The sequence below is a fragment of the Molothrus ater genome, chromosome 8, assembly GCF_012460135.2.
Source record: "Molothrus ater isolate BHLD 08-10-18 breed brown headed cowbird chromosome 8, BPBGC_Mater_1.1, whole genome shotgun sequence".
Classification (NCBI taxonomy): domain Eukaryota; kingdom Metazoa; phylum Chordata; class Aves; order Passeriformes; family Icteridae; genus Molothrus; species Molothrus ater.
The window spans coordinates 3,556,889-3,582,904 of NC_050485.2; the positions used below are offsets into that span (position 1 = coordinate 3,556,889).

At 47.0% G+C, this 26,016-nt stretch overlaps 2 protein-coding genes across 2 annotated transcripts; both read left to right on the plus strand.

Annotated features, from left to right (window-relative positions):
- The first annotated feature begins 4 nt into the window (after positions 1 to 4).
- On the plus strand, positions 5 to 9,495 carry CWF19L1 (CWF19 like cell cycle control factor 1). The gene is made up of 14 exons (XM_036385749.2): positions 5 to 82; positions 199 to 283; positions 702 to 780; positions 1,164 to 1,265; positions 2,674 to 2,888; positions 4,040 to 4,158; positions 4,326 to 4,410; positions 4,964 to 5,104; positions 5,934 to 6,045; positions 6,749 to 6,828; positions 7,637 to 7,846; positions 8,233 to 8,352; positions 9,081 to 9,178; positions 9,265 to 9,495. Exons 1-14 carry the CDS (start codon positions 60 to 62, stop codon positions 9,407 to 9,409), a joined length of 1,614 nt encoding a protein of 537 aa, XP_036241642.1. The 5' UTR covers positions 5 to 59; the 3' UTR covers positions 9,410 to 9,495.
- Positions 9,406 to 25,956, plus strand: CHUK (component of inhibitor of nuclear factor kappa B kinase complex). The gene is made up of 21 exons (XM_036385748.2): positions 9,406 to 9,649; positions 9,719 to 9,813; positions 11,230 to 11,344; positions 13,288 to 13,357; positions 13,970 to 14,058; positions 14,318 to 14,407; positions 14,616 to 14,740; positions 15,136 to 15,243; positions 15,529 to 15,664; positions 16,398 to 16,592; positions 16,938 to 17,040; positions 18,236 to 18,359; positions 19,258 to 19,409; positions 20,225 to 20,286; positions 21,209 to 21,318; positions 22,694 to 22,743; positions 22,863 to 22,959; positions 23,396 to 23,543; positions 23,870 to 24,009; positions 24,998 to 25,094; positions 25,659 to 25,956. Exons 1-21 carry the CDS (start codon positions 9,494 to 9,496, stop codon positions 25,683 to 25,685), a joined length of 2,289 nt encoding a protein of 762 aa, XP_036241641.1. The 5' UTR covers positions 9,406 to 9,493; the 3' UTR covers positions 25,686 to 25,956.
- The last annotated feature ends 60 nt before the right edge of the window (positions 25,957 to 26,016 follow it).

Consider the following 26,016-nt stretch of genomic DNA (forward strand, 5'->3'; position numbering starts at 1 on the left):
GGAGCGCTTTGAGCGGGACACCCGGAAGTGGCGGGAGGTTCGGGTCCAGCATTTTCGTGATGGCGGCGGCCCCGCTGCGCGTGTGAGTGGGACGGGACGGGATGGGATGAGAACGGGGCGGGACACGGGATGAGGTGGTGGTGGGGCCGGTGCTGGACCGGACCGTGCCGGCCGCTCTTACCGTGCGGTGTCCCGCAGGCTGGCGTGTGGCGACGTGGAGGGGCGGCTGGAGGCGATCTTCGGGCGGGTCCGCGCCATCCAGGCCAAGAGCGGCCGCTTCGATGTAAGGCTCGTGGGGCTTGGGTGGGGGAAGGTGGACGTGGTGCCGTTCCCGCGGGGTTCCGTTCCCGTCCCGGCACGGCTGAGGCCGGAGCCAGCCCGGGGTGGGGTTCCCGTGCCGGCGGTGCTTGGGTGGGTGTTGGTGTCCCGTCCCTCCGTGGCAGCCACACTCCTCTTTCTGCTCGGTGTGAGAAAGGGTTTGCAGCCCCCCAGCCCTCCCTGTCCAGCACCAAACGATTGGGAGGAGCCGTGATCTGCTCACAGAAGGCGGGAGAGCAGCTGGCTGCCCTTTTAAACCCGTTGATGTTGAGTTTAACACAGATAAACACAGAAGAATCTCTTCACTTCAGCAAACCAAATGCTTTGTGTGTGTGTTCTGTCTGTGGTGAAATGGCAACTCCTGATTTATCTGCTGTTTTTAGATGCTTTTGTGTGTCGGGAATTTCTTTGGCTCTACTTCCGAGGCAGAATGGGCCGAGTACCGCACGGGGGCCAAGAAAGGTAAGGGAGGAGGGCAGTGTCAGTGTGTGTGTGTCACTGCCCGGGGGCTGGGCACTGTCGTGTTAAAGCAGCTGTACTCCAGCAGGAAAACCCCACACAGGAGGGAGAGATGGGTCTGGGTGGAACACCCTGTCTTTAGGGCTGTGCATCACTTTGGGGTTAATTTTCCACAGGCTGGGGAGGGCAATGTGGGTGGAGCAGGGGTTGTTCCTCTGCTGCAGCTGTGGGAGCTCCAGCTTCACTACAGGAAGGTTTCTTGTGCTGCTGCTCCCAGAGGGTGGTGGAAGGTCTGGCTGGATGGGGTTCCCTGCTGTGATTCCTGGGCAGTGTGGGCTGGGTGCTGGAATTAAAGCTCACTGAGTGCACGAGGTTTTCTCCCTCAGCTCCAATCCCAACCTACGTGCTCGGTGCCAACAGCCCAGACACCCTGAGCTACTTCCCAGACGTCAGTGGCTGTGAGTTAGCAGAGAACATCACTTACCTGGGTAAGGCTGCAGGGCATTTGGGGTCAGCCTGTGCCTGCTGGGGCTCTCATGAACCTTCTCTCATCTTCCCACTTTAACACCTTCCTTTTGCTGGGAGTTGTCACTGGCATTTTTTATCCTGTGGTTCAGACTGGTACAATCTCTGTAAAAAGAAACCCCTGCTTTCTTGATTTGTTTTTTTTCTCATTTCTCTGATACTGAACTTGTTGAGCAGAAGGAACAGAGGTTGCAAGAGCCTGTTCTCTGAAGTAATTTGTAACAGAGCGGGATGTTACAACAGTCATTTGAATTATTAGAAAGCACTTCTTTTGAATAATTTTCAATTATTCTTTTGAAATAGAAATGTGTTCAATTTCATGAAAAAGTGCACAATTATCAGGGTTTGTCTCTTGCTTTATCTTCCTGCATGTCAGTACTTAGAAATAAGGTTGTACAACTAAAAGACACTTCTGTTTGTTGGTCAAATAAAAAAAAATTAAAGAGAATGTTTTGAAATTTTTTACATTTTTATTCTTCTGGTAAAACTATTCTAAACTACTTCTGGTAAAACTATTCTAAAACTACTTCAACTATTTTTTTGCTTTATCTAAATTGATAGATTTCTAAATGTAATACTGCTTTTAAATAAGGATATATTTTTCTTCCGAATTGTTCATTTTCTAAATTCACAGCTCAGCAAATCAGCAGTGACTCCAAACCTTTTCTGTAATAATAAATTTGTATTTATTACCTTTGGTTTATGAGAAGTTATTCTAAATTTCTTGCATTTACCTATGTGTAAGAAATCATCTGGTGTAATATTGTCCTTCCACTCCTGCTTTTCCTTCAATTGAGCCTTCTTTTCCTTGACTCAAATATTCATTCAATTTTATTCCAGGCTCTTCTACTCCAAAACTCTTAACCTTTCTATTTTTTCTCAATTTTCTTTATTTCAGAAATGATTTGTTCAGTCAATTCCCTTACTTATTCTTGTTATAGCATGCCTGTCTTATTCCCAGAGCATGCCTGTCTCTGTAGGGAAGGTTTGAATATGATTTTGCTTTGTGGCTGTACTGCAGTAGCAGAGGTAATAAGCGAAGTGTAGCAAAGCTAAAAGGAAAAACCAATTTCTTTCCAGAATTGCCACCAGGCCAAAAATATAACAAAGTAGAGGTGCTTGGCTTGGATGTGTGATTGCTGTGGATGAGTTTTTGGGAAGCAAGGTGGCAGGGAGGAGGGGGAACCCTGGGGTTTCTCTGTGGGCAGGCTCGGGTTTGCGCTGTGGCACCGAGCGATGCCATCGCTCCGGGCACAGCAGATGAGCTGCCTGTAGGGGTGGCTGCAGTGACAGCAAGTCAGCACTGCTGCTGCTGCCCTGCCCTGTCCAGGGGATTGTGGCATTCTCAGGGCTGTGTGTGTGTCCCTGCAGGCCGCAGGGGTGTGTACAGCGGCTGCTCGGGGCTGCAGATCGCCTACCTGAGCGGCACCGAGGCGCAGCAGCAGCCGGAGCCCGCGCACTGCTTCAGCGCCAAGGATGTGACGGAGCTGAAAACCTCTCTGCTGGCAGCCCCAAACTTCAGGGGGGTGGATATACTGCTGACCTCCCCCTGGCCCAGAGACGTGGGGACTTTTGCCAACAGCGCGGTGAGTGTCCTGTTCCTGGGATTTCACAGAGCGCTGCCTCTCTGCTTCTGCAAGTTCTGTTCACCTTCTCTAAGTGCTTGAGAAAGCTGGGGGTAAAAACAGGGAAAGCAGATGTTCTGGTTCTTCAGAGAAGAGAGACTGAAGGGAGGGGAATTTATGAGACTTCAGGGCATTTTATCTGTCCCTGCCACTTTTTAAGTGTTTTGGTGTGTTTGAGAAAGCTAGGAGTGAAAATAGGGAGAGCAGATGTTCTGGTTCTTCAGAGAAGGACTGAAAGGGGAGGGATTTGTGAGACTTCAAGGCATTTTAGCTGTCTCTACCACTTTTTAAGTGTTTTGGTGTTTATTTCTTTAAGTATCAGTCAGACCCTCTCCAAGTGCATGAGAAAGCTGGGAGTAAAAATAGGGAGAGCAGATGTTCAAGTTCTTCAGAGAAAACTGAAAGGAGGGGGGTTTGTGAGACTTCAGGGCGTTTTATCTGTCCCTGCCACTTTTTAAGTGTTTTGGTGTGCTTGAGAAAGCCAGGAGTAAAAACAGGGAGAGCAGATGTTCTGGTTCTTCAGAGAAAACTGAAAGGAGGGGGGTTTGTGAGACTTCAAGGCATTTTAGCTGTCCCTGCCACTTTTTAAGTGTTTTGGTGTTTATTTCTTTAAGTATCAGTGAGTAGTCTGGTTCTTCCTCAGTCTGGATTCTGAGGGTGTTGTTTTATTTGTATCAAATTTTGTTGTGTTAATGTTCCTCAACAGAAGTGATTTTCAGATGATTTGAAACCTGTCTGGACAGCAAGGTCACACACATGGCAAAAGAACATTTTTTGCTTCCTCTCAGTTTTTTCCCAACATCCAAAAAGAGTTACAATCCTCAGTTTAAATGCATGAAGAACCTTCCCTCACAGCATGATAACCAACCCTGCTGCCCTTGGGGGTTGTAGAGAAAGATTTGTTGGGATGTTCTGGCTCAGAGAGGAAACTCAGATCTCAGAAGTTCCCATAGGCATTCTCTGTAGTTGTTTAATATATCATTCTATGTTTGACTTCCGTTGGCATGAATTTTCTGGGAACGTACTCACTGGAGTGTGGAGAGAAGTATATTAAACCTTTCTTTTCCCTGCTCTTGGAGAGGTTTAAATAAAACTTGGTTTGTGTTTTGTAGGGAGAAATAGATACCAAGAAGTGTGGCTCCAAGCTGGTAGCAGATCTAGCTGCAAGTCTCAAACCAAGGTACCATTTTGCTGCCCTGGAGAAGGCCTACTATGAAAGACTTCCTTACAGGTTTGTAAAATCATGTGAAATTTTGTTTATTTTCAGTAAGGGTTCAGTTTTTAAGGAACACAGGAGGATTGGTGTGCTGTCTGAGTATCTTCATGGCAGGCAGGGGTTCTCCCACTGTCCTTTCAATATTTTATTTGCCAGTACAGCCAGGTGTTGCTTCCTTACAGGAATCACATGGTGCTACAGGAGACCCCACAGCACGTCACCAGGTTTATTGCCCTTGCTGATGTTGGCAATGCAAGCAAGAAAAAGGTACTGACACCCTTGAATCTTCCTTCTTTTCTCAAGTACAATACTGGGGCAGTGAGAGCAGTTAGAGGACAACATCAGGCACTTAAAAGCTTGGCTGAAGTGGAGATATCTGTCTCACTTGAGTAATTGGTACCACTTGCCTGTTATGTCACAAGGGTAGTAAGGGCTGCACCTTGTGTTCTGAGGCACAAACCACTGAAAATAACAAACTTGTGGCATAAGGTTTTTAACCTGTTTCTCTTCTCCACTTAAGAAAGTTAAGGAATATTGGTTGATAGTTAAGGAATATTATTTAGTAGTTAAGGATGAACAGGATCCAGGCCTGGTAACAAAAAAGGCCAGAAAGAAGGCCTGGAAACGGGCAGGGATCAAGGATGCACTGCATGAACTCCTGGGTGGGACACTGGCACAGGGGATGTGTTTTTCCACTTCTTCCATGCCCTGCCTTGGCACAAACACTGATGTGCTGAGGGGTGTGGAGCTGTTCTGGGGTGTCCTAGTTCATAAATGATGGCAGGAGCTGCCTGTCCCTGATTGCCTGTGTTTGTTGCAGTACCTCTATGCCTTCAGCATCGTGCCCATGAGCTCCATGGACCCTGCAGAGCTGGTGAAGCAGCCTCAGGATGTCACCGAAAATCCCTACCGGAAACTCAGGAAGGAGGCTCCCAAGAGCAAAGCCCCTCTCTCTGCAGAGGTACTGCCCTGTGCTCCTCCCCCTGGGCCTTCTGCTTCTCTCTCTGTGCTCACAGCACTGCTTGGCTTTCCCTTTGGGATATCTCTGTCCAAAGCTCTGCCATGGGGACAGGCTGGGGGAGCTGGGGGTGTTCAGCCTGGAGCAGAGAACTTATGATGGCCTTTCACTTCTTAAAGAAGGACTATAAGAAACATGGGGACAAAAGTTTTGTCCTCTTCAGCATTAAAGCCTTCTGATGGCATTTGGCTCTATGGGATACCTCAATCAACTGTTTTCAACCTCTGGCAAGTCTGTGGCAGGTTAACATCTCTAAGAAATAAAGCCGTTCTTTTGGCACTAGCTGGCAAATGAAAAGATTTGAATAATCCATAAAATCTGGCAATTCTGAATGTTCAGCATAAGGCTGAATAGGAGAGCATAATGATTTGGGGCAGCTCTCCCTCAAGTTTTCCCTAACTGAAGCAGGTAAAGCCTGCTGCATTACTAGGAGACAGGTCATTCTGTTCCAGGGTATTCAGAAGGCATTTCTTCTGGAAAGGCTGCTCAGGCCTTGGCAGGGGCTGCCCAGGGAGTGCCCATCCCTGGAGGTGTCCCAGCAAGGGCTGGAGGTGGCACTCAGTGCTCTGGGCTGGGGACAAGGTGGGCACTGGGCACAGCTGGGACTCCATGGGCTGGCAGGGATTTTCCAGCCTCAGAGATTCTGTGACATTGATGCTTTTCAGAAGTGGTTCACAGCTCTTCAGGAAAAATCAAATCAAATCTATATCCTGTCACTTTCTGTGATGCAGTTCTAACTGAACATCCTGTTCACTTTTCATTTCCTAAACAGGAAGAACCAGCATGTCAGTTTTTCTTTGACTTGAACAAGCATCAGGGAAAGAAACGTCCCTCAGATGGGAAAGAGAGAGGGGACTCCCAGCCTAAGCAAGCCAAGAAACCCCGTAAGTGTGAGGATGCTTTTTTCCTGAGCTCTTCCCTCGAGGCTTTGGATGGACCACGTCACTCCAAGTTGTTCCTCAAGCTGTTGAGCTGCAGGTGTCAGAGCCAGAGAGCTCTGTCAGTGCCAGCTGCTGAGGGAATGCAGGAGGATGAAGGGCCCCTTGTTTCCAAGGGAAGATAGGCTTCAGCAGGTGAAAGAAGAGCATAGTTTCAAAGCTCTTTGGGTCTGTGGTGGTTGTGGTTGGGCTGATGGCATTTACCCTCTGAACCAGCCACTTCCAAAAAGCTCAGCTCAGGTATCACAGTTTGGGTGTGAATCCAGGTGTTTTGGGTGTGGTGGATAGGCCAGAACTGACAAGTGTGTTTGACAGCATCTGCCCTTGTCTTTACCTGTGCAGTAATTTTACCTCGTTTTGATTTGTTTGCTTACATTTGCTGGTGTTTTCTTATTAGTGAGCTGCAACTACTAACTCCTGAACTACCAAACTCCTCCTTCATTAGGTTACAGCATTCCAGGAGATTGGCAGTCAGCAGGGTCTGACTGCCACCCCCCTCCTTTCTTGCTGGAATGTCCCTGGCCAGAGCTGTGTCCTTCTGACAACCTTCAGCACTTTATAAACTGGGAAGGGTGGCTGGGAAATACCAGGTTCTCTGTGTTCTTACAAATATCCCTTCTGCTAATCCTTATTTTCTTTCCCAACAAAGCTCAGCCCACAGGGCCCTGCTGGTTCTGCCTGGCCAGCCCAGAGGTGGAGAAGCACTTGGTCGTCAGTATTGGCACACATGTAAGTACCTGCAGCATGGGCTTTGCTAGGTCAGAGTCATACTAAGACATGGCAATGCAAAATACCAATCTCCAATTTTAAATTTAAAACAAACTTTTCGCAGCTGGCTCTTGGGTGTACTTTCAGTTTCTTTGCATCTGCTCTACAAATAAATAAACTTGTAAAAAGTGGCCTAGTTTTGTTCCAGCAGCAGAGCTGGATTCCAGTGCCAGAACACTTTTTGCTGTGCCAGCCCTCTGTTACCATCTGGCAAAACTTTTCCAGCTGGAAGAAAGCTGGAACCTGCTTTGGCAGCAGGATGCACCAGTGCCAGATCTCTCTGGGATGGCTGGTTACAGATTTGTTCTATAGAGGTGCAAAAGAAGATGTCTTCAAGATGTTGACTTTGAAGCTCAGTCCATCACTGTTTTATGCACTTTGCTCAAAGTTACTGCTCCTGTATAGCATAATCCACTTACAGGGACAGGTTTGTCCACAGGATTAGTTTAAATCTGTTTAATTTTAAGTGGATTTTTGTGTCAGAATAAGAAATTCCTGCCTCGGTTGTGAAGTTCACTCAGCAGCTTCCCTGCACACAAGGCATTCAAAAGATAATTTTTTTTGTCCTTTGGCAGTCTCTTTGTCTCTTTCTCATCCTCTAGTGATTAATAAATTCAATACAAAAATAAATTCAAATAAAATGGTTAATAAACATTCCCCAATAAGCAACACAGAAGACTCACCTGTTCCTGAGGCTACTCAGAATGAGTAGTCAGGGAGTAAATTCCCTCAGCCCAGTGAGTAACTGGTGTGTGTTGTTTCACTCTAGTGCTACCTTGCCCTGGCCAAAGGGGGTTTGTCACCTGACCACGTCCTGATTTTGCCAATTGGGCACTATCAGTCAGTGGTGGACTTGTCTTCAGAGGTGCTGGAAGAAGTCACCAAGTACAAGGCTGCCCTAAAGGAATTTTTCAGGAGCAAGGGGAAGAGATATGTCCTATTTGAAAGAAACTATAGGAGTCAGCATCTGCAGCTACAGGTATGGTTTGGGTGTCACCCTGGGGAAACATAAACTTGCACTGAATATAAACTCCAGAGGAACTGAAAGAGCCATTTTGGGGTTCACTGTGGTGGTTGCTGTGTGTGGCAGCTCTTTAAGTGTATCAGAGCTGTATCAGAACTACCACAGAGATGAGAAAGGAGAGGGCTGTGCTGAGAACTTTGAAGCTTGGAGTTTTCAGCTCTCTGTCCAGCTCCTACAGGACAAAAACTCTCATAAGTTTAAGCCTGTAGAGATGGGTGCTCACCTGTCTTGTGTGATGAGGCTGAGCTGTACTGAGGAGCCACAAGCTCCAGTGATGGACTGATGGCTTTCTGCAAATGGATTGTCTCGTCTTCTTTGATGGAAATGTCCTCCCTCTCCAGGTCATTCCTGTCCCTCTGGACCTCTGCACTTCTGAAGACATCAAGGAGGCATTTATTACACAAGCACAGGAGCAACAGATTGAGCTGTTGGAAATCCCAGAGCACTCGGATCTCGCGCAAGTACGGGGCCAGATTTACCTCTTCACTTCCCCCCTGTCCTGCCTAAGCTGCTGTTCCCATCTGAGCTCACTCTCTGGGGTGGGGTCAAGCTGTTGGAGGCAGAATCTCATGGACTTGATCTGGGGATGTGCCAGAATTCTGCTCTGGGAGAAGTTCCCCTCAGCTGAGAAATGTGAGCGTGGCCCCATCCTCCAAGAATGTGTTGTTACTAGGCTGGGGTGACCTCAGTGAGGCTGGGAATGACTGACCTGCCTGGTTCTTATTTAGTCACTCACAGCAGAATTAAACCACAAAATACCATAGGTGATCCCAGCAGAGAGTGCCCACTGCTCCTTCCTCCCATGGAAGGTGTTGTTTGAGCTCAGGCACTGACCTCTGGCACTTTGTGGGGTTATTTTCCCAGTTTCCTCCCAGGAGAGAGGACTGTGGCATGGGGACAGCTGTGTCCCCAACCTCTGGAGTGGCTGGGAAGAGGCTCTGCTTGTCCCCTGGTAGCTCTTCTCAGAAGAATGATTAGGAAGGGGCTGCCCAGGAGGGCCATTGGAAGGGGCTGCCCAGGGAGGTGGTGGAGTCGCCAGCCCTGGAGGTGTTTGTGGTTCATCCTGGAGTGGCAGTTAGTGCCATGGTGCAGTGAACGAGCTGGTGATGGGTCATGGCTTGGACTTGATGGTGTTGGAGGTGTTTTCCAGCCAATCTGACTCTGTGGTTCCATGGTTCCCATGGCACAGGTGGCTCAGCCGGGGATTCCGTACTTCTACGTGGAGCTGGACACGGGGGAGAAGCTGTTCCACCGCATCCGCGGCCGCTTCCCGCTGCAGTTCGGCAGGTGCGTGCCATCCCCCCGCCTACCTCCGTGACGTCACGATGGCGTAGCGGTGACGCGGCGATGACGTCACGTCGCTGTCGTTGCAGGGAGGTGCTGGCGAGCGAGGCGCTGCTGGCGCAGCCGCAGCGCGCGGACTGGCGGCAGTGCGCCGCCCAGCGGCCCGAGGAGGCGGCGCAGGCCCGCGCCTTCCGCCAAGACTTCGAGCCCTTCGACTTCTCCCTCCGCGACTGAGGCGGCGCTGCCGGCGGCGGCCCCGGGCGGACGCGGGCGGTGACGCGGCAATAAAGGCGGAGTGCCGGAGCCAGCGGCCGAGCCATGGAGCGGGGCGGCCCCCCCGCGCCCGCCGCCGGCGAGCGGGCCCCCGCCGGGGCGGCGCTGCGCGGGCACCCGGCCGGCGGCTGCGGGCCCTGGGAGATGCGCGACCGCCTGGGCACCGGCGGCTTCGGCAACGTGTGCCTGTACCAGCACCAGGTGGGGCCGGGCCGGGCGGCGGGGAGGGCACGGCCGGGCCGCGGCGGCTGACGGCGCTGTGTCCCGCAGGACTCGGGCGACCGCGTGGCCATCAAGTCGTGCCGGCTGGAGCTCAGCGTCAAGAACAAGGACCGCTGGTGTCACGAGATCGACATCATGAAGAAGTGAGTGCGGCCGGCACGGCGGCACCGGACAGACGGGGAGAGGGGACGGCCGGGGTCAGTCCGTGGACTGGCCGGGAGAGGGGAGTGCGGGCAGGGAGCCCCGGAGCGGCTGGGGAGATGGGACCGTGTTGTGGGGACAGCCGGTGCCTCGGCTGCTGCCCCAGCCTGGCAGTGGGACGGCCGGGGGTCAGCCCCTTTGTCACCTGGCGTGCCTGTGCTGGTTTATCTCTCATCCCATGCCCCAGCTCCTGCCTTGGCCTGGGAGCTGGTGACCCCCAAACCCCGTGCCCTGTTGTGCTGCCTGGGCTGTTCGCTCATCTGAAATCTCACACCACCCTATGGGTTGACTTTTAATGTTGTGATTTGGGAACACCCACGGGTTCCCGTACCCTGCGGTATTTTGTTTTTGATTTAGCACCCGGGGGATCCTGGAATTGCTTTTTTTTTGTTACGTTGCCGAATGTAAAGAATAAATTCTCCTTACGCTTCCTCGTGAGAAAGTCCATGCTCTGTGCTGCCCACCCTCCCTCTCCAGCAGGTGAAACAGGGCTGGACAGCTTTGGTCTCATGGATGTGGGGGCTGCCTCTGGGTGTTTGGCTCTCGCAGAACTGCTCCTGAGAGAGAAAGAGATCATGGAGCAGGAAATCCTCCATCCCACTGGTGGGAGCAGGGATGCTCTGAGTTGTCCTCCCCAAGGTCTGCAGTGGCCCTGCTGTTCAGGGCTTTTCTGAGCTCCTGCTGTTGCTTTGTTACCCTCACTTGCTCACTGTGTGCCATGACATAAGGGGAACCCACTGGCAGGGAACGTGAATGTGTAAGTCAAGGCTTGGTGCTGTCTGATTTGGATGCTGAAATCAACCACTGTGTTATGAGCTGCTCTTGCATTGGTGTCCAGAGGCTCTGGAAGATGTAGAGAGAAATAATTTGCCTTCATTTCCTTCTGGATATGTCATTTATTCCTAAGAGTAGCATGTATTAAAGGCAGTCAGGAAACAGCTGTTTGAATTCAGCTGCAGAAGTTAATTTTCCCCTGTGAATGTGGCTTTCACCTGCCTGGTGCAGTTACACAGGTGTTAAGGGGTTCTTGTGAAGCTCTTGGGCCAGGGGGAATCTGCTCCTACATACAGCAGCACACACACATGTAATGACACTGCCAGGACTGCAAGAATTCACAACTTGAGTCTGGATCCCCAGCATCCCAGTCCTGTACCTTGGCTTTGAGACATCATTTCTGCTCATCATTGCTTTGTGTATTCCCAAGGTGTGGATTTTATGCATTTGGGTACTGGTAGGTACCAGCTGATGAGTGAGCAAGGACTCCTGTGGGGAACAGAAGCTGTCCCTGGAGCATAAAACTGGTTGCTCTTGTCTCATTCTCCCAAAGAGAGTTTTCATGCAGCTCTCTGTGTGCTTAGGCTGAACCATCCCAACGTGGTCAGAGCCTGTGAGGTTCCTGAGGAGATGAACTTCTTGGTGAACGACGTTCCTCTCCTGGCCATGGAGTACTGCTCAGGGGGTGACCTCCGCAAGGTAACGCCTGCTTTGCTTCCAGTAAAAAGCAAACAAACCAAACTGGGCCTGTCAGTGCTGCTCCTGTCACCAGCACTGCTCTGGGGAGCTTCTCTTTTTGGGTATGATGTCTTGAGAAGGCTGCCCTAGAACAGAGGCCAGACAGAGTTAAAGAATAAAGCAGGGATTTGTTAAAAGGATCTCCTCCGTGGATCCACCTTGGGCAGCACAAGAGCCCAGCCAGGGCTGCCCCCAGGATGAACCAAAATGGGCACAGAATGCATGACCGGTCATGGGGTCTGTCACTTTTATGAGTTCTGGAGTTCATTGTCCAATTACAGCTTCAGGTTATGAAGTCCCATCCTGCTTGTTTTTCTCTCTTCAGCCTGCTTGGTTTATGTTCTTGAGCCTGAAATTTGGATGGTTGTCCTTGGTCCCCAGCTAGGGAAGGAATTGTTTTATTTAGCTACTCTGTGAAGGGAGCTCACCAACACTTAATGTGAAGCTCAGAGCCACACGCTAAAGCAGTACAGAATCTGAAATACATAAAAGCTAAACCTGAGGCATCAGGTACAGGTGTGAGGAAGTTAATGTAGAGTGGGAAAAAACCACGTGTAGGGAACAAGGCTTGTGTTTCTGAAACCAGAGGGCAAGCCAAGGGCAGATACTCTTATCCTGGTGTGTCCTTTCATGGAACTGCTTTAGCATTAGTGCAGCTGCTGTCACCCAGCAGGTTTGGCTTTGCTGCTGTCTCCATCTGTTCAGTCTGACTGGTTTGGATTCACGTGTATCTGGTGTTGCCTTGCTCTCAGCACAGGCAATGAGCCTGTTTCTGCTGAACTGGGGCCTCCAGGGATTCTGAAGCTTTGCTATTCCTGCTGAACTGGGAACTGCCAATCTGCACACTGGCAACACCCAAAAATAAAGGAGCCTTTCAGTAGTTCCCCAGGCAGTGGCTTAGTGACCTGGTAGAGTCTGTGCTCCCTTTCCATTACAGCTGGATTCAGGAAGCAGCAGTTTCTAGAGGGGTGAAGCAGCAAATCCCTCTCAGGATTTGCTTAGAAATCACCTCATCTATGTGATCAGGAAATTCATTTTTCTGTAGTTTTTGTTAGTGGTGTTAAACAGCCCTGGGGAACGTGAGCAGCTGGTGAATGCAGTAATCCTGTCTCATTATATGATTTTGAGTTGTTAGAAACAGTCCAAGAGACACTTTTAAGGTTTAAGTCACAGTAAAAGAAGGGGAATATATGAAAAAGCATTTGGGGGTTGCAGACACAGGCACCTGGCCACAGTCCCAGATTCATCTGGCTCTTGTATTATTTTGTATTATTGCAGTAAAAGTTTGGAGACTCCCTGAAGGTAGATTAGAGACCCTGGCTGAGAAGATAGCTCTACTTGCAGTGCAGTGTTTGTCACTTCATTTCTGATGAGGCCTCAGCTGTGGCATAGAGGCTGTAACAATTTAGGAAGTAACATGCTTCATTCCATCTGATGTTCTGTACTGCTTTATAAAAAAACATAATCTTTTTTATTTCTGATTGTGTTCCTTAAATCTTGCTCTTGTTTGGCATCATTTGTGTTTCACTTCATTATTAATTTTTCCTTGTGAATCCATCATGAGGGCTGAAGCATCTCAGTCATCTCTAGCAGTCAGAAATTGCTGAAGCTGCTTTTATTGACAGCTCATTAAGACACTGCTGAGGGGGAGCCTCCTTTGCCTGTGGCCCTGCCTTTGTCTCCTACCCCTTTTCTTTCTGAATTTTCATTTTGCTTGAGTTATTTTCTTCTTGGCCATGATTTTATTGTACAAAACCAACAGCTCCATTCAGCTGGAGTGTTCTTGAGCTGTGCTGTTTGTTGGGTAGTTTCAACAGGGGATGGAAAATGTTGGGTTTTGCTGTTAACAAATGTTGGTTTTGCTGTTGCAAGTGTGGATCTGAACATCTTTTGCTTTTTTGTAGTTGCTAAACAAACCAGAAAACTGCTGTGGGCTGAAGGAAAGTCAAATCCTTTCTCTGCTTAGTGACATTGGTATGTAGTTAATGCTTTCTTTTTGTTTGGTTTTTTGTTTGTTTTGTTTTTAAGTGAAGTGGCATTTTCCCTTTTCAGCTTACCATGAAAAGGGAACTAAAATAAGCAGGGTATTTAAAAAATCAGGCCCTTGGGAAGTACCTATTTTTCTAGACATCATGGGAAGGAAGAGCTGTCTGATAAAGGGCAATGCCTGGGTTTCTCCAGGAAAAAGGTTTTCCAGGAAAGCTCCTTGTTTTCTTAATTCTCTTACAGATAACCTGCATGAGAAAGTATTTCAGGGTATTAGCCTGGACTTTCAGTGCTCAAGAGGGTTTCCAGCTGAATTCCTGAAATAAAAAGCAACTCTGCTTGCTTTATCCTTGTTCCCCTTCCAGAATGTTTTGGGTTTTTTTTTCCATGATCAGTTGAGTGTCTTTGGCATGTCTTTGCAAAGATGTGAAAATGCAGTGGAGAAGAAACACAAGTTTGGAAGCTGTTAAATGTAGAAATGAGTGGTGGTAAATCATGGAAGGCTGGGAATTTGCCCCCCCCCAGTATTAGGTTTTCATCAGATTTATGTTTAATCAGAGTGGATTTTATTTTGAGTTAAATCAAACACATGTCTTTCAGGGTCTGGTATCCAGTATTTGCATGAGAACAGAATTATACACAGAGATTTAAAGCCTGAAAATATTGTTCTTCAGGATGAAGGTGGGAAGGTAAGTCAAGTGATCAGTGTGTTTCCGTTATCACTTCTGGAAGTTGTCACATTGAACTGGACTGAAAATTGAACTGTGCATTTACTAAAAGCTTTAACACTGTTGCTGAAGCTTTGCCATGGACTTTCTCCAGAATTTCCACTCTGGCTTTCCTCATGAGAGTATTCTGTGACTGTCACTGAGCAGATTTTGGGTTGTTTGGTGGGGTTTTTTCCCCTCAGCATTTGCTCTTCTGATGAACTGTTTAAACTGTTTGCAGATTGTTCACAAAATAATAGACCTGGGATATGCAAAGGATCTGGATCAAGGGAGTTTATGCACTTCATTTGTTGGAACATTGCAATATCTGGTAAGACTTTTTCTTTAAGTGTCACCAGCACTGAGGCAGGACAGCTGTGGCTTGGCACTGCCAAGGGCTGAAACCTCCAAAAATGGAGATCCTGGGGACTTGTCCCACGGGTGTCCCCTCTCAGGGAGCCACACCTGCATGCAGCTTTGCCTCTGCAGAAATGCAAGGAAACACCACAGTCAAAGTGTCTTTTTATGATCGTTTTTAGGCTCCAGAACTCTTTGAGAACAAATCCTACTCAGTTACTGTTGATTACTGGAGCTTTGGGACAATGGTGTTTGAATGCATTGCAGGATTTAGACCTTTCTTACATAATCTGCAGCCATTTGCCTGGTAAGACCCTAATTCTGGAAGAGGTGCTTGGAGGTGCTAATACTTAAACCTGTGCTGAAAGACTTTAATCTGCATATGGAGGTTTCTGCTTGTCTTCCTCTGCCTGGAGAGTTTGTTTGCTTGGTTTTTAAAAGGGTGGCTCTGTAACAGAAAAAAATAGGAAACGTGGGTTTCTGTTAGAGCAAGAGGTGAATCTTTCCAGAGGCAGAGTTTATTGGAAGGGCTCCTCTCTTTCCCGTGGAGATGTTCTGGGTGGATTGAAAATGGCATCTTTGTCCTGAAAGATGAATTTGTTTTCTAAAGCTGCTGGACACTGGCCCCTTTCTGCTGTCTTCAGTTGCTCCCTTACAAAAGTAACACTCCTCAGCATATACACAAAGGATTTTATTTCCCAGGCATGAAAAGATCAAGAAGAAGGACCCAAAGCACATCTTTGCCTCTGAGGAGATGAATGGGGAGGTTCGTTTCAGCACCCACCTGCCGCAGCCTCACAGCCTCTGCAGGTACGTGTGTCCTCACCACAGGGGACACTTCTGGCCTTCCAAACTGAGGGCTCTTCCTCCTTTATCCAAGCTTGAGAGCTCCTCCTTTTTTCTCCAGGGTGTTTCAAGCTCCTGGCAAGCTGCTGTTTGCTGTTAAGGGATAGCCTGTAGCTCTTTTTTTGGTACTTGGGGCTCTCTCGTGCCTGTTGCCCACAAAGATGGTCAGAGCACACAAGGAGAGGCCCAGGAGCTGGGCTGCTTCAGCCTGGTGAAGGCCTCCCCTTTCTTACAACCCTTCTGCTTTAGTTTGATTGTAGAACCCATGGAAAACTGGTTGCAGCTGATGCTGAATTGGGATCCACAGCAGAGGGGTGGAGGTTCAGATCCTGAGACCAGTCGTCCGAGGTGTTTCCTGGTCATGGATCACATACTGAATCTGAAGGTGAGTGGAGGCTCTTACTGGGTGTAAAGGCCTTCTGAAAGCATCCCAGAGGACACAGAGTGTTCAGTGGAGCAAACTTGTAGTCCTGGCATCATCCAGCTTCCAGGCTCAGGAGCAATTGTTTTTCCTGGTATCAGGAAGTGAGTGTGTCCAGTACATACTGGAAGACAAAACATCTGCATTATTAATCTCTAGCTTTACATTTGGAATAGAAGGATGACCCTCTATTACTGTTTGTTATCTGAAAGGGCTCACTGGGATCAAATAAGGTTTAATATTTGCTAATAACAGTTTTCTCAGACTTCCCTATTGATGCTGTGACCTCTGAGTGTATTCATGTGCTATAGTAGTAATGCCTGTAGTAGAACAGAGGTACAGTTTAGTAGAACAGATTTTTCCTCTTCAAACAATTACTTGAGCTTTGCTGGAGTCAGACTAGCCAAGGCAAGCATGTGTAGAAACAGGAGGATAATTTTGTCTCAGTTCTTTTGATGTAATTAAGCTGCAGCGGGGTTTGTGAAGGGTCTTAGTGGGTTGGATTATCAATTTCTCTGACATTAAAAGTTACGGGCCCAGGCTTTGAGTTTTTTATGTGGGACTTTACTCCTGAACCGATTATTGTGGTTATTAAAACCAAATTATGCTCTCATTCTGCTCTGTGCTCCATCCCAGACTTGTGTGCCTTTGTCTTTGATATCCAAGGATTTGTAATCTACTTGTCCTCTTTTTACAGTTAGTACACATCCTAAACATGACCTCTGCCAAGATTGTGTCCTTCCTTTTGCATCCTGAGGAAAGCCTTCATTCCCTTCAGAATCGTATTGAGTTTGAGACTGGAATAAGCACAGGAAATCAGGAGCTGCTGTTGGAAACAGGGATTTGCCTGGACCCTAGGAAACCTGCTTCCCAGTGTGTTATTGATGGCGTGGTAAGGAGGAGTCTGTTCATGTCTTCATGTTCTCAGAGAATTTAAAATCTTAGGGAAGATAAATGGCCTAAATCTTCTCCCACAGGAGACAGTTTGCTCTATAAATGTAGTAACTGTAAAGATCTTTTATTGGGTAATGTAAGCAGGTTTCTGTAGTTGTGCACTGCCTAAACATTTAATTAATTGCTAGCAGAGAGTTCTGTCTTCCTGTAGGATCTATCAAAATAAGTTTTTAAAGGCACTTGGTTAGAGAGAGTGCCCACAATAATTAGTTCATTATGTACTGGGTTAGTAGAAGCTGCTTGGGGTTTCTCTTGCTTATATTCTCTTCTGTTTTCTTCCCAGAGAGGCTGGGACAGCTACATGGTCTACTTGTTTGATAAAAGCAAAACTGTCTATGATGGTCCCTTTGCTTCTCGGAGTCTGTCTGACTGTGTCAACTACATTGGTGAGTGTGCTGGAAAAGTGCTGTTCTCATGCAAAATGAAATCTCATTTATAAACCCCTGGGTGTTGTCTTGAAGGGCTCTGTCTGATTCAAAGAGAGCCATATAAGAACCTGAAGCAGCCTAATTCATGTCGTGATGACATGAGCCAGTTTGAGCTTTTAGGCTGTGTATGGAAGCTGCTTCTCTGCTTGCTGCTTCCCCTTCTTGTCTGCTGAGATGACAGCAATCACTGCACAACCTAACAGATCTCTCTGAAGGTTTATTTACCATAAATCTGTATCTGTATGAATGACCCTGTGTACCTCTATGAAAGCAAAGTAGTGTCAGGGGACAGGAGATGTCTGCTGGGATACTGCATGTACAGAAAATGCCTTGTGACAGTAACTTAAGTTACTGTTCAGTAACTTAATTTTCTTTGGCCTATCTCCACTGGTTTTCCTCATCTTCTAGTGTCACTCAGGTTATTCTGTGTTCTGGGCTGTTTTATTCTGGTTCTCATTGCATTTGTACTGAATCTCTTGGAGCAAAGGCTTTTTACACCACGTTTATTGATACCCCAGTGTACTGTCAGCCCCCATTTCTTTTTACACCACGTTTATTGATACCCCAGTGTACTGTCAGCCCCCATTTCTTTTTACACCACGTTTATTGATACCCCAGTGTACTGTCAGCCCCCATTTCTTTTTACACTACGTTTATTGATACCCCAGTATACTGTCAGCCCCCATTTCTTTTTACACCATGTTTATTGATACCCCAGTGTACTGTCAGCCCCCATTTCTTTTTACACCATGGTTATTGATACCCCAGTGTACTGACAGCTCCCATCTCTGTCATGAGACCTGCATCTTTTCCCCTTTAAACATGTACATCAGGAAATCTGAGAGGAAACCTACAAAATGTTTGAAGACATCTTCAGATTAAACACATCAGGACAGTGACCAGTATCAATGGATTAAATGGAGCAACTAAATTTGGGCAACCTTGGGCTTTAGAGTTTTTTGGCCAAAACCCCCCATGAGGTTTTACCTGCTCAATCACAGGTTGTCACATACCTGGGGGAGATGTGACATGAAAAGCTCATACATGCTTCAGCAGCATCACCTAGAAATTGAGCAGAACTTCCCAGGCTTTCTAGGCACGTGAAGCAGGAATTGGAAATGTTGTCACTGCCCTGTGTTCCTCCTGTGTTCAGTGCAGGACAGCAAAATCCAGCTGCCGATCCCGCAGCTGCGCAAGGTGTGGGCAGAAGCGGTTCACTACGTCATTGGGCTGAAGGAGGATTACAGCAGGCTCTTCCAGGGACAGAGAGCTGCCATGTGAGTTGTCACCCTTCCAGAGGGAGCAGGGCTATGCCAGCATGAGGTCTGATTGCCTGGAATCATGCATCTCAGGGAGTTTTGATTCCCTGAAGTTTTACAGCTCTCTGCTGTTCTGTGCCTTTACATTATAAAACATATTTGGGCTGGGAGCTTATTCCAATCCAGGAATTGTGCTGGGTAATGCCTGACCTTGATCATAACCAAGCAACACTTGAATATGCTGAGAGTCTCACAGCATGGCTGAAGTTGATGGGTGTGGGAAATGGATTTTTAGAAAATTTTCAAAGCTTAACAGAAGGCTCAGATAGTATGCATCTGTATGCAAACTTTGAGACAAGAAATGCTGACTTAGAAATGCCATGGAACAGGACTGGAACTAGAAACAAGTTTCAAAGGATGGCCTTACCAAAAAGACTGGATACTTTGGAGAAATAGAGCTATGAAAGATGCATTGTAATGGGACCCATGGGGGGTAATTTTTAGATGTTGACTTTGAGGTGTTTACAGCAAAAGCTGATGGGCCAAGAAACACTGATAATGTAATTAGGAAATAGCTTCTGATTGTGGTGGTGTGAATTAAAACATCTGTATTGTCTCACCCTTCACATTAAACTGAAAATGGAGTAAAATTTTTTTAAATACCTTTCAGTTGCCCCATCTCTGGATCAGAAAAGGTCTGACAGATGGGGACCTCTGGAAGTCTTCCAGCCCAGTTCATGCCCAAAAAGAACCACATCCAGACAGCTTTCAAATATTTCTGAGGGTGGAGACTCCACAACCTCTCTGGGCGGCTGGTGCCAGTGCTCAGTCCCTCTGAGAACAACAGAATTTCCTCTTTTTGAAGTCCAGGTGGGCCTTCCAGCTAATGTGTGCTGTCCTTGTTCCATCTTGTTAGGCTCAGCCTCCTTCGGTACAACGCCAACCTGATCAAAATGAAGAACAACATGGTGTCAGCATCCCAGCAGCTGAAAGCAAAGCTGGAATTCTTCCACCAGAGCATTCGCCTCGACCTGGAGAGATACAGTGACCAGATGGCTTATGGCATATGTAGGTAGTGGGCAATACTTGTTTGGGTGTCTCCTGTGATCCTGGAAAGGAGCTCAGCATCTTTATGGGTGTATTTTAGCTAGGAGAGGTGCAGGAGGAGAGTTTGGCAGGAGGATAAAGTTAATGGAGACCTTCTGTGATAATGAGACAGGTGATCAGCTGTTCTCCACTGAGAATAGAAAACAGGAGCATTAATAGGACTGGTGATGTAAATATTTGCTATTTATTCATTGAGAGTCTGATTCATTTGGAGTTTTGACTGGGCAAGAGCTGCTGCACTTGCTCACAGTGCTACCAAGCTGCTGTGCTTGTTGTTAGGAGAAACCATTTGTCAGGATGAGAGATGGGTTTAAAGAGCACCAGCTACAGTTTCATGTCCCAGAAACAAATAGTGCTGAGGAGAGAATAGCAAGATTTACTTGTAGTTTGAATATATATGGCTAAAAAATGCAAGCTGAGGCAAAAATGATGACTGGGCTGAAGGATGATGATGGAAAATGGAAAGACATTGTGAGTTGGGTTTGGACAGTCTGTGTTCAATCAAAAGTGGCAGTTGTTGAGCTTAATGGTGGAGTTTGAAGACTCAGAGTTGTTTTAGGCCAGTGATTGCAAGCAGTGAAATCCTACCTAAGGGTTTGTGTGTGAGTTAAGGTTGAGCACAGAGTTGCAGCTTTGCTGTCTCTGTGATCTCTGTGTCGTGGCTCCTGCTGGGAGATTCAGCATCATGTTCTTTACCAACACAGGTAAAGTCCAAGTCTTGCTTTATTTTTGTGCCTTAATGGCTTTTTATAAATTACCACCTATTTTTTCTTAAGCTTCAGAGAAGATGCTCAAGGCCTGGAAGGAAATGGAAGAGAAAGCCTCTCAATGTGCACAGGTAGGGGATGTTAAAGAAGCTGCATTATCTCTGTGTGAAGGAGATTGTGACAGGAATTTAATGTGTCTTATGTGCCACTGCTGTGTCCCTTCAGTGTCTTATATCCTGCCTGCTGTGAGAATGGGAATACCATTGCAGGTGCATTAGAAAAGACACAGTGTCCTGTCACCAAGTTGTTTGAATGGATTTGGACAGAAAAACCCAAAAGTCACCAGACTCAGCTCTCTGAAAAGGAGAGTGGAATGCAGAGAGATGTTACTTGTTGCCCAAAAGAAATGGTGTTGTTAGGGATCAGGAGTCTTCCTGGCTGGATTTGCTGCACACAGAAATTCCCATTGCTGAAGTTGAAAACCAATCACTTGCTATGCAGAGATTTCAAAATTGCAGGATTTCACTGAGGAATACAGACATGAATCACTGGCATGCTGCAAGTCAATATGCAAATCAGTTTTAAATGAGAGTCATCTATTTTTTTATTATCTAAGGAATGGATAAAAAGGTGGCTGCTTCTAGCAGAGTAATTGAATTGAATTGTCTCTGGCTTTTTCCAGACAAGCAGGAACCTCACCTGATACTTACTTGGCAGACCATCAGAATTATGTTCTGTTATTCCACCTGCCCTGCCCCTTTACCAGGAATGGAAAAAGTTTATACACAGAGTAGGAGGCAATCCAGAGACACAGAGAGATGAGTTATGAGGAAACTGACTTTTCTCAGCCAGTGTTGGTGGTCAGAGGTTTGGTTGTAGGTGATGCCATGCACTGAGAATAAAAACCTCAATTATTGTAGCAGCACTGTACCAAAGAGCTTTTTAGTCTCCTAAACTCTGCCTGCAGTCAGCCCATTATCCAAACAATTGTTCTGGGATCTTTATCTCCTTATTGCTCTCCTTGGGTCTGACCTGTGCCCAATTTCCCCTCAGGCTGAAGACATTGGCTACCTGGATGAGCAGATCATGGCCCTGCACACGGAGATCGTGGAGCTGCAGAAGAGCCCGTACGCCAGGCGCCAGGGAGAGGTCATGGAGAGCCTGTAAGCCCTGGGCTGCTCATTTGCACTGTAGAAAATTGGGTCTGGTGTATTTCTGTGTCTCAGGGAGTTTTTCCCCTCTGTAGCTTGTTCTGAAATGCTGACCACAAGTACAGAGTAGTGTGTGGTTGATTTGACATAATGTTGCTTGTGAAAAGAAAGATCCCACTGTTTGTGGGACACTTCCCTGTCACTGAACTGTGAAACCTCATCTTACAAGAGCCAGGACTGAGATAGGTCTTGGTCTCAACTGGGGATTTCCTTTTGTTTTGGAGAGGAGTGACTTTCTTACTGTTGAGTGGGAAAACTATGTGATCATTGTAAAACCCTGTTAAATACCTTCAGTATTTTCAAAAGGGTAAATATCTCATGGGTACTTAGATATTTGGAAAGTTTTGGGTTTGTTTTTTTTTTTTTATATTAAAATATGAAAGAGCCAAATGGTATTTCTGATGTTGAGAAGACACAGGAAGCAGTTACTGGGCTGCTGCTGAGAGCACAAGTGGCAGTTCTAAAAGAGAGGGATTGAACAGCCATTAAATCTGTTAATCAGAGCTCTTCAGAGCAACTCTGACTGTTCAGGGAGAAAATGTCCCTGCTCCTGGCATGTTCTCCCCCCTCTTTGCAAAGTTGCTTTTCATCCTGTGCAGTTTTAGCAGAACTGGTGCACAGGGGAGGAAGTGGTGCAAAGGAGAAGCTACCTGCTGCAGCAGCAGCTCAAACTAATCAGGATCATGCCTCCTTAAAGATTATTTTTAAGCAATTCCACCACTGCAGACCAGGATCGGGGCTGGGAAGCTGCTCCTTGTTTCTGACAGACTGGGATTTAGAACAGGAAGGATTTTGTTCAAGGCTGGAAGTTTTCAGTGTGGCTGTTTTTGAAATACTTGAAAGAAGTAATGTTTGTTTAATGGGAAGAAGAGAAGCACAGTCATCTTGCTTGTGATGCAGCTGTTTCTTTCCATTTACGGAATATCACTAAAATTCAGGCCAAAAATGCAGAGCAGGAACAGAACAAGAATTTCTCAGGCAGTTGTGCAGAGTTTCAAAAATGAAATCAGATAATGAAGGATGCAGTGGAAATAAAACACAGCTGAGCCATGGGAAGATTTGAAACTGAAAATAAGCTCCACTTGGTGTGCTTTTCTGAGAAGAAATTGCATAATTGGAGAAAAAGAGAGACAGCTTTGGGGAAAGTGTTGGATTCCATCTCAGAGGGAGTATCCCTGTGTTCCAAAGGCCATGGCTGAGTCCCAGCTGTAGGAAAAGGACAAGGATCTGAGTTCAGAAAGGCATCCCTTCACTGCAATGCTTTTTTTTTTTGAGTCACCTGGCTGTTTTTGAGACACCTGCCTGAATAATTTTCTTCTTTTTAAAGGGAGCAGAGAGCCATAGACCTGTACAAGCAATTAAAAGCACGACCTCCAGGTATGGAAGAACATGATTTAAATCTGTTTCACACTTTTACCCCATGATTAATTGTTGTGAACTGAAACCCAGGGAATGCTGTTAGGGTTTACTAACGTGGTGATTGCTGGCCCTTCCAGATCATGCCTACAGTGACAGCACAGACATGGTGAAGATCATTGTGCAGACAGTGCAGAGCCAGGACCGAGTCCTCAAGGAGCTCTTTGGCCACCTCAGGTACTTTATGCAGACAAAAAAAATCCAATTTGCAGCATTTGGAGCTTTGTAGTAGGAAAGGATAGGGAAAACCATGGAGGTCAGAGCCCAGAAAGCTCCATTCACATTTCTCATAGCATTAATTTTGCACCTCTGTGTTGAGTTTCCACTTAATTTTTAAAAACATGACTGTTAGCATCCAAGTTGGAATTCACATCTTCAAAAGAAAAAAAAATTTAAAAATTCCTTCAAAATTCAAAGGAAAAAGAAAACTCCTTCAAATTCAAAGGGAAAAAAAAAGTAGCAGTGTTACAGAGCTGAGAAGATACCACTGTGATTTGTACATTAATTTTTCAAGTATCCCAGTTTTCCATTTTTCTTGAATCCCTTGAAGGTGGGGCTTTTGGTTTTGCCAGAATGTGTTGGGAAGTGACTTTGTGTTTGGTTTTTATTCTAGCAAGCTCTTGGGCTGCAAGCAGAAGATCATTGACCTGCTCCCTGAGATTGAAGTGGCTCTGAACAACATCAAGGAAGCTGACAGCTCAGTGATGCAGATGCAGGGAAAGAGACAAAGGGAGATCTGGCATTTGCTGAAAATTGCTTGTGTGAGTAGCTGTTGGGTTATTTGCACTTCTTCCAGTGCATGAGCCAGGAAGTAAACTCAGCAAAAAGGGGTAACTGCCACACCATGGCTGTATTTTTTTTTCCTACAGAGAAGGGCAGTCTGGGATGGCAAAAGCAGAAGCTAAATAGGTGCTTTCCTGGTTATAGTGTTTTAAAGAGTACTCTGCTTTTTTTGCATTATTACAGTGCCTGAAGCCATCTCCTGGTTCCCACATCTGTGTGTGTGTTACCAGCAGTGCTTATGTGCAATCCCAAATCTTCCCTAGGTAACATTGAAGCCTCAATTCTCCTGAATTTCTTTTTGCAGACTCAGAGCTCCTCTCGATCCCTGGTCAGCTCTAGCCTGGAAGGGACAGCCTCAACTCCAGCAGCCACGTGGCTCCCCCAGGGCTGCTCAGGGAACTCAGCTCCTCACCCTCTGTCCTCGCTGGCAGCTCCTGAAGATGGGTATGTGCTGTATTTGTGGGGTGCCTGTGGCAGGGAGGAATGAGGAATCTGTTCTCAGAAGGATAATTGATTATTTTATGATACTGTATTATATTAAAGAATGCTATACTAAACTAAAGAATACAGAAAGGATACTTACTGAATGCTAAAAAGCTAATAATGAAAACTTGTGACTCTCTCCAGAGTCCTGACACAGCTTGGCCCTGATTGGCCAATAAGTCAAATAATTCACACCAGAATCCATTAAACAACCACCTGTTGGATAAACAATCTCCAAACACATTCCACATGTGAGCACAACACAGGAGAAGTAAATGAGATAAGAATTTGTTTTCCTTTTTCTCTGAGACTTCTCAGCTTCCCAGGAGAAAATCCTGGGCAAAGGGATTTTTCAGAAAATGTGAATGTGACAGGTATGAGCTGCAGGGAGCTCAGTATCTCAGAGGCTTCATCCTCTCCACAGCAGTGTCAGGAGTTTGGGTGTCACTAATGCTCTAAAGAATCAGGGATTTGGTTGAACTCTCTATTCAGAGATCTGTGTTCTCTGTTTCTGAGCCAATTCCAGGTGCTGCATGCCCTGCTGAAGGACTGTGCCATCCATTTATTGCATGAAATGTTGTTCTTCCTTGGGGCTGGATCTGGCTCTTAAGGCCCCTCTCCCTCAGTCCATGCTGAGCTGTCTGGAGCTCAGGGGGTTTTGCTCTTTGCTTCATTAACAATTCCAATTATATTTTATCAGTGTGAAGCCATTTCCCTTTGTCCTGCCACCTCCAGGCAGGTTTTTGTGTCACCTACCACTGCACAAACTCCATAAAATTAATTGCACAAACTGCCATACAATTAAAGTACAAATCACTTTTTTGAGCTCTTTGGATTTGTTTTTCTTTTTTTTTTTTCTCTCCCCTGAGTGCAGCACCTTTTGATGGTGATTTTACTTTTAGTGCTGCTTGTAATCCATCACCTTGGGGCTTTTTTTCCCTTCCTGCAGGGAAAATTTTGCTGACATGATCCGGGAGAACGTGAATTACCTGGAGCTCTTCAGCAGCATTCTGCAGGAGGTGAGGCAGGAGCAGAACAGCATGATGGTAAGTGCTGGTGCATCTGCCAGGACCTGCCTTTCAGGGGACACCCTGGGGACATGGAGAACCCCTTGAATAGGAAAAAGGTGCTCCAAGCCCCATCCAGCCTGGCTTTGGACACTTCAGGGATTCAGGGACAGCCACAGCAGCTCTGGGCACCCTGTGCCAGTGTGCATGGATCCATGTTTCTTCCTAAAATCCCACCTAGCCCTGCCCTCTGGCAGTGGGAAGCCATTCCCTGTGTCCTGGCACTCCAGGCCCATGGAAATAGTCTGTTTCCATCTTTCCTGTAGCCCCTTCAGGCCCTGCAAGGCCACAGTGAGGTCACTCTGAAGCTTCTCCTTTCCAGGCTGAACAATCCCAGCTCTCCCAGCCTTTCCTCAGAGGAGAGAGGAGGCACTCACTCATCCTTTGGGAAATCCCAAGCTGGAGTGGACTCACAGGGCTCCTGTACTGTGCTATACTATGTTAACTTCTGGGAGCATCCTTGCTAAGGGCAATTTCTGATTTTTCATCAAACCCAGCAGCCAGACCCTGCCCTCAGTTGTTTTTTTTTGCTCCTCTTTGCAGAGTTTTGACTGGAGCTGGCTGAAGTAGCCCCAGGAGCCGAGGTGCTGCATCACCCAAGTGCCTTCTGTGTGCTGAGGGCCACCTTCCCTGTGGGACGCGGCGGTGTTTATTGACGTCACCGGTGTTTATTGACATCACCGGTGTTTATTGACATCACCGTGCCACCCACCAGCTGTCCCGCAGGGAGCAGCGTGGGCCCGGCGTGTGGAGCCTCCTCAGGGCGGGGGGCGTGGGCAGGGCCGTGTTCCCCATGAATGTATAGCGCGTGTATATATAATAAACTCTGTGGTGACACCCACCCAGGCTCTGAGGCCTGCTCCCTGCCGCGCCGCCATCGCCAGCACGCCGTTGCCTGGCA

Excerpts from the sequence above, each read along its gene's own strand:
- CWF19L1 (XM_036385749.2), top strand. The coding sequence starts at position 60 with ATGGCGGCGGCCCCGCTGCGCGT. Across the intron at positions 284-701 it reads CCAAGAGCGGCCGCTTCGAT|ATGCTTTTGTGTGTCGGGAA; the intron begins GTAAGGCTCGTG and ends TGCTGTTTTTAG. Across the intron at positions 2,889-4,039 it reads GGACTTTTGCCAACAGCGCG|GGAGAAATAGATACCAAGAA; the intron begins GTGAGTGTCCTG and ends TGTGTTTTGTAG.
- CHUK (XM_036385748.2), top strand. The coding sequence starts at position 9,494 with ATGGAGCGGGGCGGCCCCCCCGCGCCCGCCGCCGGCGAGCGGGCCCCC. Across the intron at positions 9,650-9,718 it reads TGTGCCTGTACCAGCACCAG|GACTCGGGCGACCGCGTGGC; the intron begins GTGGGGCCGGGC and ends TGTGTCCCGCAG. Across the intron at positions 18,360-19,257 it reads CAGGGACAGAGAGCTGCCAT|GCTCAGCCTCCTTCGGTACA; the intron begins GTGAGTTGTCAC and ends CCATCTTGTTAG.